Genomic DNA, 18,621 nt, shown 5'->3' on the forward strand with positions numbered 1-18,621 from the left:
GATGCATTTATAAACCTGTTTTCACTGAAACAGTTTAAGCGAAGAAATGAAGATAGAAATATTGTAATGTCGTATTGTAAAATAATTTTTCATTTACAGTAGTAGTATATTTCTGTCTTGGCAATAATTCTAATAATAGTCATCTAAAAGTATTAGTTATTATTATTATTATTTTTATTTATTATTAAACAGCATAAAGTTTCATAAATTACTTTTGAAAACAGGTTAAACCGAAGATGTTCTTGTGTTTTAAAATTCTGTTTTTCTTCAAGATGAGATCAGTATGATGGATCCTGATGCCATTGATCCTGATGAAAGTGTTTCTCAGGATGTTGTTCCTGCTGGAGCTGCGCAGGCGTCTCCAGTAATGCTGGTATGTGTTAACGAACAGGTTTATGTTTATTATTATTTTAGATTATTGCCATAAATACAATGCATAGATACAATTATATATTTATAGTTCAACTTAACATTTGTATTTTCACAAAAGAAAAATGGTTTTAAGCCAGTTATTTATATCTATTGCTGTAGTGTGTCAGTAGGAAATATCAGTTTATATTTCCAAACATTCCTTTTGCCATTAATTGTAATAATTAATGAGCAATAATCAGTTATTATATACAGAGATTTTTGCACTTATATAGTGCAACTTTTCTATAAGAATATTATTGGAATCAGGGTTGCACCAACATTGTAAATCTGGTTGATACAAATGAGTTTATCATTTTCGTTGGTAAAACACTTGGAAATGTTTAAAGGGATAGTTCACCCAAAAATGAAAATTTGATCTTTATCTGCTTACCCCCAGCGCATCCAAGATGTAGGTGACTTTGTTTCTTCAGTCGAACACAAATGATGATTTTTAACTCCAACCATTGCCGTCTGACAGCTGTATAATGGGTGTCAATGGGAGCACAATTTATGAGTCAAAAAACATGCACAGACAAATCCAAATTAAACCCTGCGGCTCGTGACGACACATTGATGTCCTAAGACACGAAACTATCGGTTTGTGCGAGAAACCGAACAGTATTTATATAATTTTTTACCTCTAATACACCATGTCCAACTGCGTTCAGCACTCGGTTAGTGATGTCTGATCGCGCTCTGACAACAGCAGTGATGTCTCGAGCATATACTTCAATGAGTGCCAGACATTACTTCCGCTGTCAGACCGCGATCAGACCTCACTGGTGTATTAGAGGTAAAAAATTATATAAATACTGTTCGGTTTCTCGCACAAACCGATCTTTTCGTGTCTTAGGACATAAATGTGCCGTCACGAGCTGCAGGGTTTCATTTGAATTTGTCTATGTATATGTTTTGACTCTTATAAATTGTGTTTCCATTGACACCCATTATACAGCTGTCAGACTGTTGGAGTTAAAAATCATCATTTGTGTTCGACTGAAGAAACAAAGTCACCTACATCTTGGCTGCGCTGGGGGTAAGCAGATAAACATCACATTTTCATTTTTGGGTGAACTATCCCTTTAACAGGCTGATAACATTTAATCTCCAGAATAATATTTTGTGTCATTTTGAAATTTTATTTTTAGATATCAGGTGTATAACCAGTTTTAAGTTCTAGGTATTTGAGAGTTAAATCTTAGTTTTCTGATCAGTATATAACTGATTTCTTGCAGATGTTCAGAAGATGCCCATTTGGAAAACTGCTGAGTTTGTCAAGGTACCTGAGGTTTAAATTAGAGTACGACCATCATTGTAAGTACATGAGCTTTCAAAAAGTGGGAGCTTAATAAAGTATGTATTCATCTGTACAGAGAATGTGAGTTCGGCAGAAATTAAAAAACGGAAAGGAAAAGGACAATACGGAAAGGACAAAAGGTTTGCTGGTCAGATGCTGAAGTTACAGCTGTAATTGATCATTTTAAGGCACATATAACCAAAGGAAAATTGTGGACAAAACACAAGAGATTTTGTAAGAAATCAAGGAATTAGCTTGAAAAGAAAAGCACAAAATAAGTGATGTTACATTGTGTCTCATTTGATGCTGTTCTGTAAGGATTATTATTTTAGTTGTTGGTTATGTTAGTTTCATTCTAGAGCATGAATATACTAAGACTTCACTCTGTAAATCTCTAAAGTTTAACTGTTCTTTAAAGCAGTAGTTTGTCACAAAAACATGACAACTTAATATTCAACATTATTATTGATCTGACTGCATTGACACTATTGTATGAGAACTGAACTGAGCTGGACGATGACATGACTGTTGTCTCCAGATCTGCTGCTGCTGTATAGATGAAGTGAACTAAATTAATAACTGATGAGTTTTACAACATAATTGAATCAACACTGAACTGACTCGGGCTGAACAATGACACGATACTCTTCTAGAGCTGCTGTACAGCCCAAACAATCTTTGTTGAACAATGTTCCTGTTATGAGGGCTGCTTTGAAACAATATGTAGTTTAAAAAGCGCTTTATAAATAAAGGTGACTTGACTCAACAATTCTGTTCACATTTTTTCAAAGTTTTGAATGGTTGCCATTTCAATATGTCAAAACAGTAATGATGCTGTATGCTTTCTGATTACACAGATTACACAGTTGTGCATGTGTTATTGACCTAGTTTTTTAGTTGTGGATTTCATTTTCCCCTTAAAATGGCATGCCATGATGGTATTACATGGTTAAAACCGGAAAAACTCAATGTTTATGTTGTTATTTTAAGTCATAATTAAAGTACTTCTAATACACACTGGTCCCTGTAATGTTGGAGTGTGTCAGTTGTGTATTGTATTGAGGATCAGGTACTCATTAATCACCTCAGTCTTGCTAATACACCATATCGTCAGGTTTGTGTGTTGTGTGTGGTCATGAACCATTAAACACATCCGTCCTTATAATGTTGGAGTGTGTCAGGTGTGTATTGTGTTTAAGATCAGGTACTCATTAATCACCTCAGTCTTAGTAATACACCATGTCGTCAGGTTTGTGTGTTGTGTGTGGTCATGTACCATTAAACACACTAGTCCCTGTAATGTTGGAGTGTGTCAGGTGTGTATTGTATTGAGGAACCGGTACTCATTAATCACCTCAGTCTTAGTAATACACCATATCGTCAGGTTTGTGTGTTGTGTGTGGTCATGTACCTGTAAAACACACTAGTCCCTGTAATCCAGAGAAATGACATGTTTTGTGTATTGTACAATAGGTGTCCTCATAAATCAGGTTGTACCCAAAAATCACAATTATGTCATAGGCGGGAACATTTTAAGATGGGCGGGAATGTCCTTGTATACCACTGATATATCAGGTTGTCATATTTTCCGTTCTGTTGTGTGTAAAGAAACTTTAAAGCCAGATTTGTGATCTGCAGATCAAAACAAAATTTTTGATAATTTTATCATCACTGTAGGGCATCGGGAAAGGTGTGTCCCCCTAAACCACAATCCTACTGGTTTGAGCATCAAAGTCCTCGTAAACCACAAAAACCAGTATGTGTGTGTGTGTGTGTGTGTGTGTGTGTGTGTGTGTGTGTGAGAAAGAGAGAGAGGTTGCTTGGTTAAATTGATGGTGCTGCATCAATCAGGGGGCGTGACTAAATAGACCCTTTCCCATGAGCCTGACAGATAAAAGGGAGGAAAGCTGTGCATGTTGTGTTTGTGTGTGAACGAGTGTGTTTTTGAGGAGAAAGGTTACAGGACAAATTTTAGTGGGGTAGATACTGACTGTGTACACTGAGCCAAAGGCACATGGTCCTTTAAAGAAGGAGGAAGATGCACACTGTTAATTGAACATGCCATACAAAAAAATTCAGTCATTGTTTAGGATACTCACCCATAATTGTTCCAAATCCGACCTTCTTTTCTCCAGCTGAACACAAAAGGGAACATTTCAAAATAAGGTCCCATAATATAACACAAGCATACAATGACAGTGACCACAATGTGACAAGGTTAAAAAACAGAAAAAGAAACAGTATAGTTATAGCAACAGATGAACAGATAAAGAACGTAAGACAAAAGTATTCTCTCTCTTTTTTTTAAATTGAGCTGTTTCTTTAAATCTCATTGTTGGCCCTCAGACAGTGATAGCCATTCAGCTCTGATCATTATCATATAATTTAATCGCTCTCTTCCTCTCTATCTCTGTCATTTCAGCCATAATTTTGGTGACAATCTTACAATTAAAAGTCTGTGATACGATACATTACTCCCTAAGGGTGTCAGCAAAACCAGAGCAGATGTCTAATTTGGGCTCCATTCTAACCCACATCAGTCAGTGGGTAATTGGTCGTTCTTTACTTATTTTGCACAGTCATTTTTAAGGACTGCAATGACTAAATTTATACTCAGTTATTTGTGAGGTAAAACTTATTATATAACTTGATTCCCCTCCTACCAGTTCCTGGCTCCGTCTAACCTGGAATCTGCTAGATTTGCGTTTGTCGCCCAGAACCTTAATCACTAGTTCACCAACAGTTTACGCCTGGAGATGTGCCTTCCTGCTGAGATTAGTTCCAACTGTAATTAAACACAACTGAAACAACAAATTCAGCAGGTGTGTTGACTGGGGCTGGAACTAAACCCTTCCAGAAGGTAAATATCCAGGGAAAGGATTGAGCTAGAGTAAGGGCGCTCTTCGTTTTTCAGCATGATAGTGTAATGTAGCGTAATGCATCCAGATGGTTTCTATTATTTCTATTTCTATTATTTCTATGTGGATTCTCATTAGATTATCATTACTGTAATACAATGATTTGTTTCATTAGGGCAGTACAAAAATACTACTATACTGTATGTTATAATTTATATAATATATATTTTCTGCATTACAGTAATTAGGGTAATAATTATTATTTTGCATTACATTAATGATAAATGAGGGGGAGGGGTCAAAAGTATTAGGATTATAAAGATTCATAGAAGAGATTAATACTTCTATTCAGCAAGTATGCAGTTAACTGATCAAAAGGTGACAGTAAAGACTTTTTGCTGTTCGTTTTAATTTTCTATCAAAGAATCCTGAAAAAAATTGTATCACTGTTTCCATAAAATATTAAGCAGCACAACTGCTTATATTAATTGCTTATATTGCTTATTGCTTATATTATACTGCAAGTATATTAGAATGATTTCTGAAAGATAAAATGAAAGTAAAGACTGGAGTAATGATGCTAAAAATTCAGCTTCGCCATCATAAATTACATTTTAAAAATATATATGAAAATATAAAACATATTTTACATGTATTGTAATAACATTTCACAATATCACTGTTTTGCTGTATTTTTGATCAAATTAATGCAGACTTAGTGAGCATAAGAAAAAATTGTAATTGCCACAAACTTTTCAAAGTAAGACAGTTTCAAGTACTGCGTATCAATATATTAACCCTCTGGGCCTAAGGGTCACACTTGGCTTCCCCTAAAAGCTTCCTGATATGCAGTAAGATGAAATGATTTGAGAGTTTTCTTTACTAATTAACTTTATCTTGTGTCAACTGTGATGCATTTTCAAAGAAATTAGATTGCAAATACTCCTGCCACTCTGTCAAATTAAGTATTTTCTGATACTATGCAATATTTTTTTCCACATTTCCACATTGACAATAATACACCATTTTTTCTCATTTTTTTCGAATAATATTTTTTAATTATTTTTCAATTAAAGCAGTATATCATGTTAAAACAGAGACAAGCCATTTAAAGGGTTAGTTCACCCAAAAATGAAAATTCTGTCATTTATTACTCACCCTCATGTCGTTCTAAACCTGTAAGACCTTCATTAATCTTCGGAACACACAAATTGAGATATTTTTGCTGAAATCCAATAGCTCCATGACTCCTGCATAGGGAGCAATGACATTTGCTCTCCCTCAAAATCCATAAAGGTTCTAAAAACATATTTAAATCGGTTCATGTAAGTACAGTGGTTCAATATTAATATTATAAAGTGACGAGAATATTTTTGACTTATTTTATTATCGGATTATGGCCGATTTCAAAACACTGCTTCAGGAAGCTTCTGAGCATAATGAATCAGCGTGTTGGATCAGCGGTTCGGAGCGCCAAAGTCACGTGATTTCAGCAGTTTGGCAGTTTGACACACGATCCGAATCATGATTCGATACGCTGATTCATTATGCACCAAAAATATTCTCGTCGCTATAATATTAATATTGAACCACTGTACTCACATGAACTGATTTAAATATGTTTTTAGTACATTAATGGATCTTGAGAGAGGAAGTGTCATTGCTGGCTATGCAGGCCTCACTGAGTCATCGGATTTCAACTAAAATATGTTAATTTGTGTTCCGAAGATTAACGAAGGTCTTACGGGTGTGGAACAGCATGAGTGTGAGTAATAAATGACATTATTTTCATTTTTGGGTGAACTAACCCTTTAAAATCCAATTTTGTGAAAGTAGATTAGTGCCATCTGGTGGGAGTAAAAAAAAGAACTTTTGTAATGCCATTGTGTAACCACTAGATTCCTATATATTTCAATATATTCAATATAAAGTGGCTTATAAATTATATAGTGTTTTTAGACATAAATACTTATTTTTTATTAAGCTGTGGATTTGGATTTACACTCAAACATTCTCAAAGACTACTTTTTGTCAAGATTTAAATTTTTTTTTTTTTTTAAATGTTGATTTCAAGTGTCAGTTTTTGCATTCATTTTACTACAGTTAAGCCTGAACACAGAGGAGAATTTTTTTGTTACATATATACAAAAAATATTAAATTTCAACATGTAAAAGTTTTCAGTCATTTTTGACCGAAGATGCCCATTTCAATGAGAGACAAAAAGTCACTGGAACCGTATACACTGCCATCATTTAAGACTGCTAAGGCCAAAATAACATGATATACTAGAAAGAAATATTCTGAAATACAAAAGTCAGCCAGAGACATTATTATTTCATCAGACAGTATTTCTCAATTTGAACTAAATGCTTCCTGATATGCAGTAAGATGAAATGATTTGAGAGTTCTTTACTAATTAACTTTATCTTGTGTCAACTGTGATGCATTTTCAAAGAAATTAGATTGCAAATACTCCTGCCACTCTGTCAAATTAAGTACTGCTGATGTGAACACTGACCCCAAACACTAAAGGTATCGCAAGTGAGTATACTTATGTCCATGTGTAAGATTGATGCTAATGGTTAGTGCATGTGTGTGTGTTAATGGGTAGCACCAGTGGGTGTTTAAGTAAATGATTCACTTTGTTAAGTGTGTCTAGGGATGTTTTTTAGACTCTGACAGTCACATTAGGTTAGTTAGATTACACGTCCAAATGCTCTGATTATACGTCTAAGCATGTGTATGTGAGTGAGTGTGTGTGTGTGTGTGTTTGTCTCTATGAGCAGGTGCATGTGTAAGTCTCTGAAACCACAGCAAGCAGCAGGGTTTGTGTGACTTCAGGGATGTGTTTCCTCTGCCTTGTTGTTTTCATGTAGGTGCAAGTTTGCTTCATTAAACTGATGTGTTTAATGATCAATTCAAACACGGAGCTGACTGACCGGAACACCTTGTGTCTTTTTAGCCTCTTTGTCTTGTCGTGTTAGTCTGTGTGTAGTGTGTGTGAAGGCAGGACATGGAGTCTAACTCTACCACTAAATCTTTCGCCCTTTCCCAGTCTTTCAGCGTATCTGATATCATTGTAATCGGAGCATATTTTTTATTGAACGTCGCAGTTGGAATATGGGTGAGACGCATTCATGTATTGCATAATTATGTGTGTGTGTGTTAACTGTAACAAACATTATTATTATTTTAATATTTGTTATCACTTACCATTAGGTTCCATTTGTTAACATTAGTTAACTACATTAGGTAACATGACCTAACAATGAAATATACTTCTAAAGCATTTATTAATCTTGGTTAATGCCAATTTCAACATTTACTAATACGTTATTAAAATTGAAAGTTGCATCTGTCAATATTATTGATATATCACCTGATATGAACTAACAGTGAACAGTTGTATTTGAATTAGGCCTAATTAATTTTAACAAACTTTATTAAATACTGTAACAAAAGTTTTGCTCGTCATTAGTTAATGTTAGTTAATGCATTGTTAACATATTTTCTGTTGTCACATTGTTATTTATTTTTAAAAAAAAGAGATCTCAATTGTGTTTAAGAACATGTGAATGTAAACTGTGGAATCAGAAAGAAAACTTTACTTAAAATATAACATTATTCTAACATTATCTGAGATGTTTGAGTGGGTAATACAACATCTGAAGTTCGGATAAACTATTATGTGTTTCAGTCATCTTGCAGAGTGAGTCGAAACACACTAAGTGGATATTTTCTGGCTGGCAGAGACATGGCTTGGTGGCCGGTAAGTGATAATTAATGTAAACTGACCCAACTGAAGTAATAAACATACATTTACCAGAATTAACTATGGTTATAGACTGATAATAAGCAGATAAATTACAAATAATCATTTTTTTGTTTGTTTTTTTACAACCTTTATAACCTAAAAAAAAAAAAAAACTTTATTTTTAAGCAGTACAATAATGTAAACTATATGGTTGATATGATAAAAGTGACCTCAATAAAAGTGACCTCAAGTTAACCTCAAGAGTAAAAATCGAATATATACTTAGAAAAGAATCTTTTACATTATAAAAGTAATACACAACCAATAAATGATTATTTAAAAAAAAAAAAATAGAGGCACAACATGCATGTTATGCATTATTGCGTAAAATTAAATCACTTTGCACTAATGTACAACTATATAGCTATGTATACACACACACACACACACGTTCACATGATCCTTCAGAAATCATTTCAAGGGTACGTTTACACAACAACAATTTTCACAACAAAACCCGCCAAATTGCTTCTCAAAACTAGCCTAATCGCATTTCAGGGGGGTCTCATGGTAAAAATCGCTTTCCAGGGGGTAAAATTCACATTTTTGGTGGGGCTCCTCTGGTAAAATTAACATTCCAGGGGGTAAATATCACATTATTTTGGGTCGATTCAACCCGAGGACATGAAAAACAACCCGCGGCAAAAGTGTAAAAGTAGCCCATTTCTGCGGGAAAACCGCGGACTTAGCAACACTGCCTGCCAGGCCAGTAGATGGCGATGTCACTTTGTAAAGAAACACAACACACCTATAGACTGAGAACGTAAATTGCATGTGCATGACATCAACATTTTCACAAATTCAGGTTTTTGTAATGATGACAGCATCATAACCTGCACTTTGAATCCTTTTTCAGAACGGCCAAAAAGTTTTTAGTTGAAAACGTAAACGACCCGTCTGGTAAACGACCCCTAATATGCTGATTTGCAGCTTAAGAAACATTTTTAGGGGCAGTTTACACAACACCATTTTCAACTAGTCTAAAAACAGGAAACTTTTTATGCATTTTGGCTGTGCAGTTACTCAACAATGGTGTTTTGGTGGCCTGAAAACAAACTTTTGAATGTGGATTTCAAAGTGCAAGTTTTTGAAAACGATACCATTATCATCTTCGTGTAAACTACTAAAGAAGAAATGTGAATTTGTGAAAACGGTGACATCGTATGCATGTGTATTACATGTTCAGTCTATAGGCGTGTAGTGTTTCTTTCTTTACAAAGTGGCATCGGCAACTACTGGCCTGACATGCATACTACAACATTTTTAGCTGCTTTTGTGGATCCATGTGAAAGAGGATGGTTTTGAAAATGTTGTCTGTATGCGAAAAAAGCAAAGGAAAAACTTTTCCATTTCAGTACATTGTTGTCATGTAAATGTGCACCTTATTATTATCAGCGTTGTGCCATTCAAAAATTTGGGGTAACAAAATGTAATAATTTAGTAATAAATTATGTAATACTTGTATTCAGCAAGAATGCATTAAATTGACAGTAAATACATTTATTATGTTACAAAGGATAAGTTCATGCAGCTGGAGAGCCACTGTGATTAAAGCAAAAGACAGACAAACCAAATATATTAGGCATTAAAATTAATGTTAATTAAACATTTTGCTCATATTCTTATGTTTAATTTTATCAATACATATTGTTATGTAAAAAGCAGTTTAACTAGTGGTTTGAGACATTTAGACCATGCTATAATAAGAGAAGGCATATATTTTTAGGTGCTCAGTTGTAGTGACTTTCATTAGTCCTGCATAGTGACAAATACATTTTTAAAATATTAACATTGCATGTAGTATCTCAATTAAAATGAGGTCACAAAAAAAGAGGTCATACAAATATAGGCCTGCATATAATTATTCTACATATGAGAGATGTATAATAATTATATATACACACAAACACACACAAAAGTTTGATTAAAATGGTTTAAACTTGCATGTCACACTGCAGACACTGCCTGACATGTCATGTCAACTATCTTGCAAATATTAAGTGTGAAGCTTATTGTTGTAAATCAAGTTGTTTTACATTGTCCATGCTGAGAATTGCACTAATATGTATTTTGAATGGGTGCAGATTGGTGCATCTCTGTTTGCCAGCAGTGAGGGTTCAGGACTGTTCATCGGTCTGGCTGGGACAGGAGCAGCAGGAGGGATCGCTGTCGCTGGATTTGAATGGAATGTGAGTGACATCATTTTTTAATGCCTCGTTTCCTATTTACTCTAAACAAATGCAAAATATTTATTAGTCATAATTCGTTATTGATCATTACTTTTAACACAAAAAATTTAGCAGTTCATATAAATGCACCAGCATTTGATCAGCACTAGGGGGAGAAAAAGACCAGCTTCTGTCTTAAATCAACATTATGGGTGCTGAAAATTCTATTAGTTATTGTCTAGACTCTAGACTGTCAGTAAAAATATTTAAAGATTCTTACAACAAGATAAATGTACCTGAGGAATAAAAGAGGAATACAAATAAATAAGACATGATTTTCAAAGAATTTGTCTTGAATAGTATTTTGTCTTTTTATTTGTACATGTTGTCCAAATTTGTAGAGCTGTATAAAAGTGAAATTTAAAAATGAGTAAATTAAATAAAACCTGATGCATCTGAATATATTTAGACAAAAAAAAAAAAAAAAGACTTTGACCAAAATGACACTTTAATTGCACTTAAAGCTATAGTTCACCCAAAAATGAAAGCTCTGTCATTATTCATTCATCTTCATGTCGTTCCAAACCTGTATGATTTACTTTCTTCTGTAAAATATTTCTCAGTGTTTTTCCCCCCATACAATGAAAGTCAATGGGGTCCAATGTCATTTTGGACCCCATTAACTTTCATTATCTGGATTTAAACAGTTGAAATTTTATTCAACATATCCTCTTTTGTGTTTTGTGAAAGAAAGAAAGTCATACAGGTTTGGATCGACATGAGGGCGAATAAATTATGTCAAAATTTTCATTTTTGAGTGAACTAACCCTTTAAGCTGTTTGATTGTCATTAGATTATAAAATATCATACCAAATGGCATTTATTTTAAAGAAAGATAGCACAAATACTCTTTACAAGCAAAACATTTACAAATCTAATAATAAAATTTATTATTTAACCTCATGCCGTTTCACACCCGTACGACCTTCGTTAATCTTCAGAACACAAATTAAGATATCCGATAGCTCCGTGAGGCCTCCATAGGGAGCAATGGACACTTCCTCTCTCAAGATCCATAAAGGTACTAAAAACATATTTAAATCAGTTCATGTGAGTACAGTGGTTCAATATTAATATTATAAAGCGACGAGAATATTTTTGGAGCGCCAAAAAACAAAACCAAAATAACGACTTATTTAGTGATGGCCAATTTCAAAACACTGCTTCAGGAAGATTCGGAGCACAAATGAATCAGTGTGTCGAATCATGATTCAGATCGCGCGTCAAACTGCTAACGGCTGAAATCACGTGACATTGGCGCTCCGAACAGCAGATTCGACACACTGATTCATCTGTGCTCCGAATCTTCCTGAAGCAGTGTTTTGAAATCGGCCATCACTAAATAAGTCGTTATTTAGTTTTTTTTTTGGCGCTCCAAAAATATTCTCGTCGCTTTATAATATTAATATTGAACCACTGTACTCACATGAACCGATTTAAATATGTTTTTAGTACCTTTATGGATCTTGAGAGAGGAAGTGTCATTGCTCCCTATGTAACACAGGCCTCACAGAGCTATCGGATTTCAACTAAAATATCTTAATTTGTGTTCTGAAGATTAACGAAGGTCTTACGGGTGTGGAACGACACGAGGGTAAGTAATAAATGACAGAATTTTGGGTGAACTAACCCTTTAATACCTTTTAGGGCCACTGTACAGTCCAAAACACAATGTAATATCTCATGCAGTTTTGCTCCTCAAGTAAACTGATCTTGTTGTAAAATGAGATGTTTTACTGGAAAATAAATAAATGCTGAAGAAGAAATTGGTTTTTCACAGTGCTCTAACACTTTTTTTCTCTGTTAGGCAACTTATGTCCTGTTGGCTCTTGCCTGGGTCTTTGTCCCAGTTTATGTATCTTCTGGGGTGAGTTTTAGACGAACATTGAATTACTGTTCATACTGATGTGCCAGCTGAGCTATACAGTATGTGAATTAATAATTCAGAACTTATTTAATGCTGCCACATGTAGACTCACAGTCTCTTTCTCTCACACACAAACTCACCACATGTGCTACTTTCCCAGATTTGCCTGTAAATTTGCTTAGATCGTGCCATTCCCTCTGCACTTCCTCCCTCTCTCTCTCTCTCTCTCTCTCTCTCTCTCAGATTGTCACAATGCCAGAGTATCTGGGTCGGCGGTTTGGAGGAGAGCGAATTCGCATGTACTTGTCAGCTCTCAGTTTGATGCTGTCTGTGTTTACCAAGATCTCAGTGAGCATGAAATCTCACATACATTCACTCATGTTTTTTGCTGTCTCATTTTCACAAAGCTAGAAGTCAAACATTAATCTACAAAGGCTTCACTTATTGAGTCCTGTATTGCTGTGCTGGCATGTTTCTGCACCCAAGGAATTTGTTGTGAAAGAGAATGTAGTTTAGCTGTTTCAACATCTGTTTTTCACTGTAGGCATAAAAACACTCACACCCAAATGTTCGTGCTGCCTTGTTGGCTTGCTAATAAACCATTAATGCTAGGTGGGCCTATCAAACTTTGGCACTTAACAAGCATTATTTGTCATAAGAATATTAAGTGTGTGTATTAAATGATATTAAGAGTATTAAGTGTTAAAACTACCATTCAAAAGTTTGGGGTCAGTAAGATCTTTTTTAAAGGAATTATTTTTTTATTTTTTTATTTAACAAGGACATATTAAATTGATCGAAAGTGATGGTAAAGACATTATAATGTTACAAAAGTCTTCTATTTTAAATAAATGCTGTTCTTTTGAACTTTCTGTTCATCAAAGAATCCTTAAAAACATACATTTAAGCACTACAACTGTTTTCAACATTAATGATAATAGGAAATATTTCTTGAGCAGCAAATCAGCATATTAGAATGATTTCTGAAGGATCATGTGACACTGAAGACTGGAGAAATTATGCTGAAAATTCAGCTTTGATCACAGGAATAAATTATATTTTAACAATAGAAATAGTTATTTCTCATTTTCCACTATAAAAAAAAAATTAAATCAAATAAATGCAGCCTTTATGAGCATTAGAAACTTCTTTCAATTACATTTTAAAAAATCGTACCGACCAAACTTTAGAATGGTGTCGCCCAACACAAGATTTAAAAAAAAAAAAAAAAAAAAAAACATTCACTGTTCCATTAACATAAAAAACCTTAGCAATTACCCACAACACCCTAGCAATTGCATTGTAACATGCTAAAAAAACTATTTAGAACATGTTAGCAAATGCACAGAAACATCTTGGCACCACATACTACACCCTAACGTCATGGCAACAGGATTTGTGTGCTAGCAAGAACCACTTAGAAAGAAAAAGATCTATTTAATATTTCAACCATTCATCATAGACAGCAATATGATTAAATGGAGAGCAAACTGAGACATTTGCTTAAGTCCTCTTTTCAGAAGAGATCTTAAACCTGACAAGATACCCGACAAGAAAGTCTACAAATAAAAAGTCAGATCTCAAATATTTCTCATCAGATTTTTCCTTGCACATTTATGTTTTGTACTCTTAATGTATGTCAACAACAGTTTTACTTTATTAACAGAAGTACTGTTGTTTTAGGATAAAAACAAAGTTGATACTCAAATGCTATAGCTGAAAACACTTCACAATTAAGCCTCCTATATCTAAGAATGAGCAACCTGTGGTCTTTCTGTACCGTTTGCAGACGGATCTGTACTCTGGAGCTCTGTTTATCCAGGTTTGTTTGGGCTGGAATCTCTACCTCTCCACTGTGCTCATGCTGGTCGTCACTGCCCTCTACACTATTGCAGGTTTGTATTTTCGTTCAAAAATGTGGGGTCATTAAGCTTGTTTTGTGTTTTTGAAAGACGTCTATTATGCCCACCAAAGCTGCATTAATTTGATAAAAATAAAGTAAAAACAATCATATTGTGAAATATTATTACAATTTGAAGGGGTGGTTGATTATGATTTTACTGTTTTAACTTTAGTTAGTGTGTAATGTTGCTGTTAGAGCATAAACAACATCTGCAAAGTTACGACGCTCAAAGTTCAAAGCAAATGGAGATATTTTCTTTTTAAAAATTCTTTGTTTAAGGACTACAACAAATGGCTGGTAGGGACTACAACGAGCTTCATCTTGGGTTGGTGACATCACAAACCCCAAAATTTACATAAACCCTGCATATATTCTCTGGCTCTGTAAGCATCTTACAACAGTTCCCACACGAGCGATTTATAGATCATCATGACAGAATATGCTAATCAATGACTTTAAGATAGTTAACTCCACATCAGCTACATAAATTCATCAACTAACCGTTCAGAAACGTCCTGTTGCATTCTACATGTTGTCACTTCTTCTTGAGTCTCTCCATCATTGTCCAACTCCGGTTTGAACGTAAAAGGCTGAACAGTTTCTAACACATTTTAAGTGAGTCTGTGTGAGGTAATCGGCGCTGCTAAGGTGAGCTCTTGAAACTCCGCCCTCTTCTTGAGAGCAGCAGCTCATTTGCATTTAAAGGGACACACACAAAACCGTTTTTTTGCTCAAAAAGTGACAAATTTAACATTCTGTAAAAAATGATCTGGGGGGTCTTTTCAGCTAAAACTTTACATACACACTCTGGGCCTGGGGACACCAGAGACTTAACTTACATCTTGTAAAAATTGGCATTATATGACCCCTTTAAAGGGTCAGTTCACTCAAAAATGAAAATTATCCCATGATTTACTCACCCTTAAGCCATCCTAGGTGTATATGACTATCTTCTTTCAGACAAACACAATTGGAGATATATTTAAAAATATCCTGGAATGGGGGGTGCGATTTTGAAGCCCAAAAATGCATCCATCCATCCATCATAAAAATAATCCATACAGCTCCAGGGGGTTAATAAAGGCCTTGGTTTTTGTACGAAAAATATCCATATTTATATAAACTAAAATAACTAGCTTCCTGCAGACAGCCTACGCATACTGCGCAAGTTGACGTGTGCCAAAAGAGAAACTCCCTGACGTGATGTATGACATAGGATGTAGGAATAGCGTAAGCTTAGTGATTTAAACAAATAGGGCTAGGCAACAAACTCAAGCTCCTCTTCTCCTATATCGAAATCCTCTGACATTTCTCTTTAAAATTTCTAATTTTAGACTTCTAATTCATAACCGGTGTTTTGTTTTGCTTTGCTCTATCCTCTTCGCTTCTGCATTCATCAATGCATCAGAGGTCACTCTTCTGCCACAAATCGATGCATACAGCCATCTGGCGGAAGATAATAAAGTTTTAAATATGGATATTTTTCTTACAAAAACCTATCACTTCGCTACAGAAGGCCTGGATTATTTTTATGATGGATGGATGCTCTTTTTCGGGGCTTCAAAATCTCGCCCCATTCGCTACCATTTTAAAGCTTGGAAGAGCAATGATATTTTTAAATATATCTCCGATTGTGTTTGTCTGAAAGAAGATAGTCATGTACACCTAGGATGGCTTGAAGGTGAGTAAATCACGGGATAATTTTCATTTTTGGGTGAACTATCCCTTTAACTCCCTATCCCTTTTCTATTTGAATATATTTTAACATGCAAGTTATTTCTGTGATGTGAAGCAATTTTCATCAGTCTTCAGTGTCACATGATCCTTCAGAAATCAGTCTAATATGCTGATTTACTCAAGAAACCTTTCTTATAATTATCAATGTTGAAAACAGTTGAGCTGCTCAACATTTATTAATAGTATAGTTATAACTTCACGTCAACCTAGATTAATAAATGCTCATGATTGTATAAAGTGGTACCACTACATGTTTCAGTAGGGAGCAGTTGTCATAATTAGCTTATCCTGTAAACAAGCTCTTGTTTCAACAAGCAGCAGTGTAGCGTGACAAATCAGCTTTTGATATCTAACAGATTTACAGATAAGCAAATAGATGCAATAATCACTTGCACTCATAAAGAAGTTTTCTCTTGCACTGCAATGTTGTAAAACTGGATAGAGTGGCATAATGGTTAAAACTCAGGGCTGGTAACAGGAATGTTGCTGGTTTGAGTTGCTGACAGTGCAAATTATTAACTATAAGAGTCCTCAAGTGAGGGACTTAACCACAGGTTTGAGTACTGTCAGTTGTTTGGATAAAAGCTTCTACTAAATGATTACTTGTTTAAACTTTCTCACTGAAGCCCATTGGTTCAGTAGCAGTTCACTTCTGCAGCAGTAATTATGGTCTACATGACTGATTCCAGCATAATTGCATAATTACTTTAATCCGCGGCTCTGCTGTCACTGTATTCACTCCTCTGTCTACAAGTGCTGATTCAGACTTGACCTCGATGACTCAGATCATTTTAAACCATCATGAGAGAATTGAGCAATACCCGCTTAGTCCTCTGTTTCTCCAGGTGGCTTGGCTGCTGTAATCTACACCGACACTCTTCAGACCTTCGTCATGATCATTGGAGCGGTCATCCTCACCATTACAGGTCAGTCAATCTCAGGCCTTTTCTTTTATTCTCCTCTGGCAGTGATCTCATGTCAGCTGTCACTAGGGAAGTAAGAACATCTTGCATTGTGAAAGTGCCACTGCTGAAAACAGATGGCCATAACCAAGCATTCCATGTACAGATATGTCATGTGTCCTAAATGCAGATAAAATAAGTCTTAGCTTGACTTACCTGCACTGTAAAACTCACTAAGTTCTGAATACTCAAAACATTAAAGTAAACTAACTCATTTTTTTTTTTAATTTAGTAGAACTTAAAATTTTTGTGGGGCGGGGCCAAGAGCCATGGAAGTGGAGCAAGGCCAGTGTAGTACACACGTTTCTCTCATTAACAATCACGTCACTGGCATCCCTTCACTCCCACAGTTCTCAGCCTCGCCCCACTCATCCTAATGTTAATTACCTACAGTTCATTTATATAAACATCACATTCAGATCTTAGTTAAATGTTAGATAACTAATAACATGCTATAATAACTATCAAAAAAACTGTCATACTTGCATGTATACAATCAAACAACATACAGTACATGTGGTCTTAAAAGTTTTGCAGCCCATCCTCAGGCTAACCACAGGCTCTACTCTTCACCGTGATGGTAACCCTACAAAACTAACATAACAGTAAATCCCAACATAACACAACATTAAACACCAACGTATGTCTCCCTATGTTAATCTTGTGCAAAAACACACAAAATAACACGTAATTTCAACATTTATTTATAAAGTCTGACGCAAAGCATGCTGGGAATTAGAAATCTACTGCAACTCAACTCAATCATATTAAGTTCAGCTTACTACAATGGGTCCCACTTTATATTAAGTGTCCTTAACTACTATGTACTTACATCAAAAAATAAGTACAATGTACTTATTGGGTTCATATTGAATTGCAAAACACTTGTGCTGCTATTGAGGTGGGATATGGGTAAGGTTAGGGAAAGCTTTGGTGGTATGGGTAGGTTTAAGGGTAGGGGTAAGGTGTAAGGGATGGGTCAACAGTGTAATTATAAATGTAATAACAGAAATTAATTACAGATGTAATTACATGCAGGTGTTTTTAAAATATAAGTACAATGTAAAATCATGTATGTACACAATAAGTGCATTGTATCAAATGATTAATTTAAATGTAAGTACATAGTAGTTAAGGCCACTTAATATAAAGTGGGACCCTACAATGAAATTTTGAGTTTGCGCAACTTTTTCTATTTTGTACCATGAACTTTCATTATTATTTGAGTGAAACAAACTCATTTCATTTAATTAATTTCAATGTTCGGTGTTAGTGTGTGGTTGTCCGCTGGTATCGGAAAAAAACATATATTGTAAAACTTCCTACTGATGATGAAATAATGAAATAATGAAATGTGGTTCAATTATTTATCTATTTTCCAAATAACAAAATAAATAAATCGTTAATTAATAATTTAATAAAACTATTTATTTTTTTTTTATTATTATTTTTTTTTTTTTGAAATTAGGGATAGTTCACCCAAAAATCAAAATTTGTCATAATTTACTCACCCTCATGTTGTTTCAAACCTGTATGAATTTAT

At 34.7% G+C, this 18,621-nt stretch overlaps 1 protein-coding gene across 1 annotated transcript in view; it reads left to right on the forward strand.

Moving 5' to 3' along the window:
* The first annotated feature begins 7,185 nt into the window (after window positions 1–7,185).
* Window positions 7,186–18,621, forward strand: part of slc5a10 (solute carrier family 5 member 10) — a 32,074-nt gene continuing 20,638 nt past the window's right edge. The window contains exons 1-7 of the mRNA XM_048197736.1: window positions 7,186–7,691; window positions 8,265–8,336; window positions 10,466–10,570; window positions 12,417–12,476; window positions 12,720–12,824; window positions 14,266–14,371; window positions 16,962–17,042. Of these exons, the coding sequence (XP_048053693.1) occupies window positions 7,581–7,691; window positions 8,265–8,336; window positions 10,466–10,570; window positions 12,417–12,476; window positions 12,720–12,824; window positions 14,266–14,371; window positions 16,962–17,042 (640 nt within the window). The 5' untranslated portion in view covers window positions 7,186–7,580. The remainder of the gene's footprint in view (window positions 7,692–8,264; window positions 8,337–10,465; window positions 10,571–12,416; window positions 12,477–12,719; window positions 12,825–14,265; window positions 14,372–16,961; window positions 17,043–18,621) is intronic.

Source organism: Megalobrama amblycephala, linkage group LG7 (genome assembly GCF_018812025.1).
Source record: "Megalobrama amblycephala isolate DHTTF-2021 linkage group LG7, ASM1881202v1, whole genome shotgun sequence".
Taxonomy (NCBI): Eukaryota; Metazoa; Chordata; class Actinopteri; order Cypriniformes; family Xenocyprididae; genus Megalobrama; species Megalobrama amblycephala.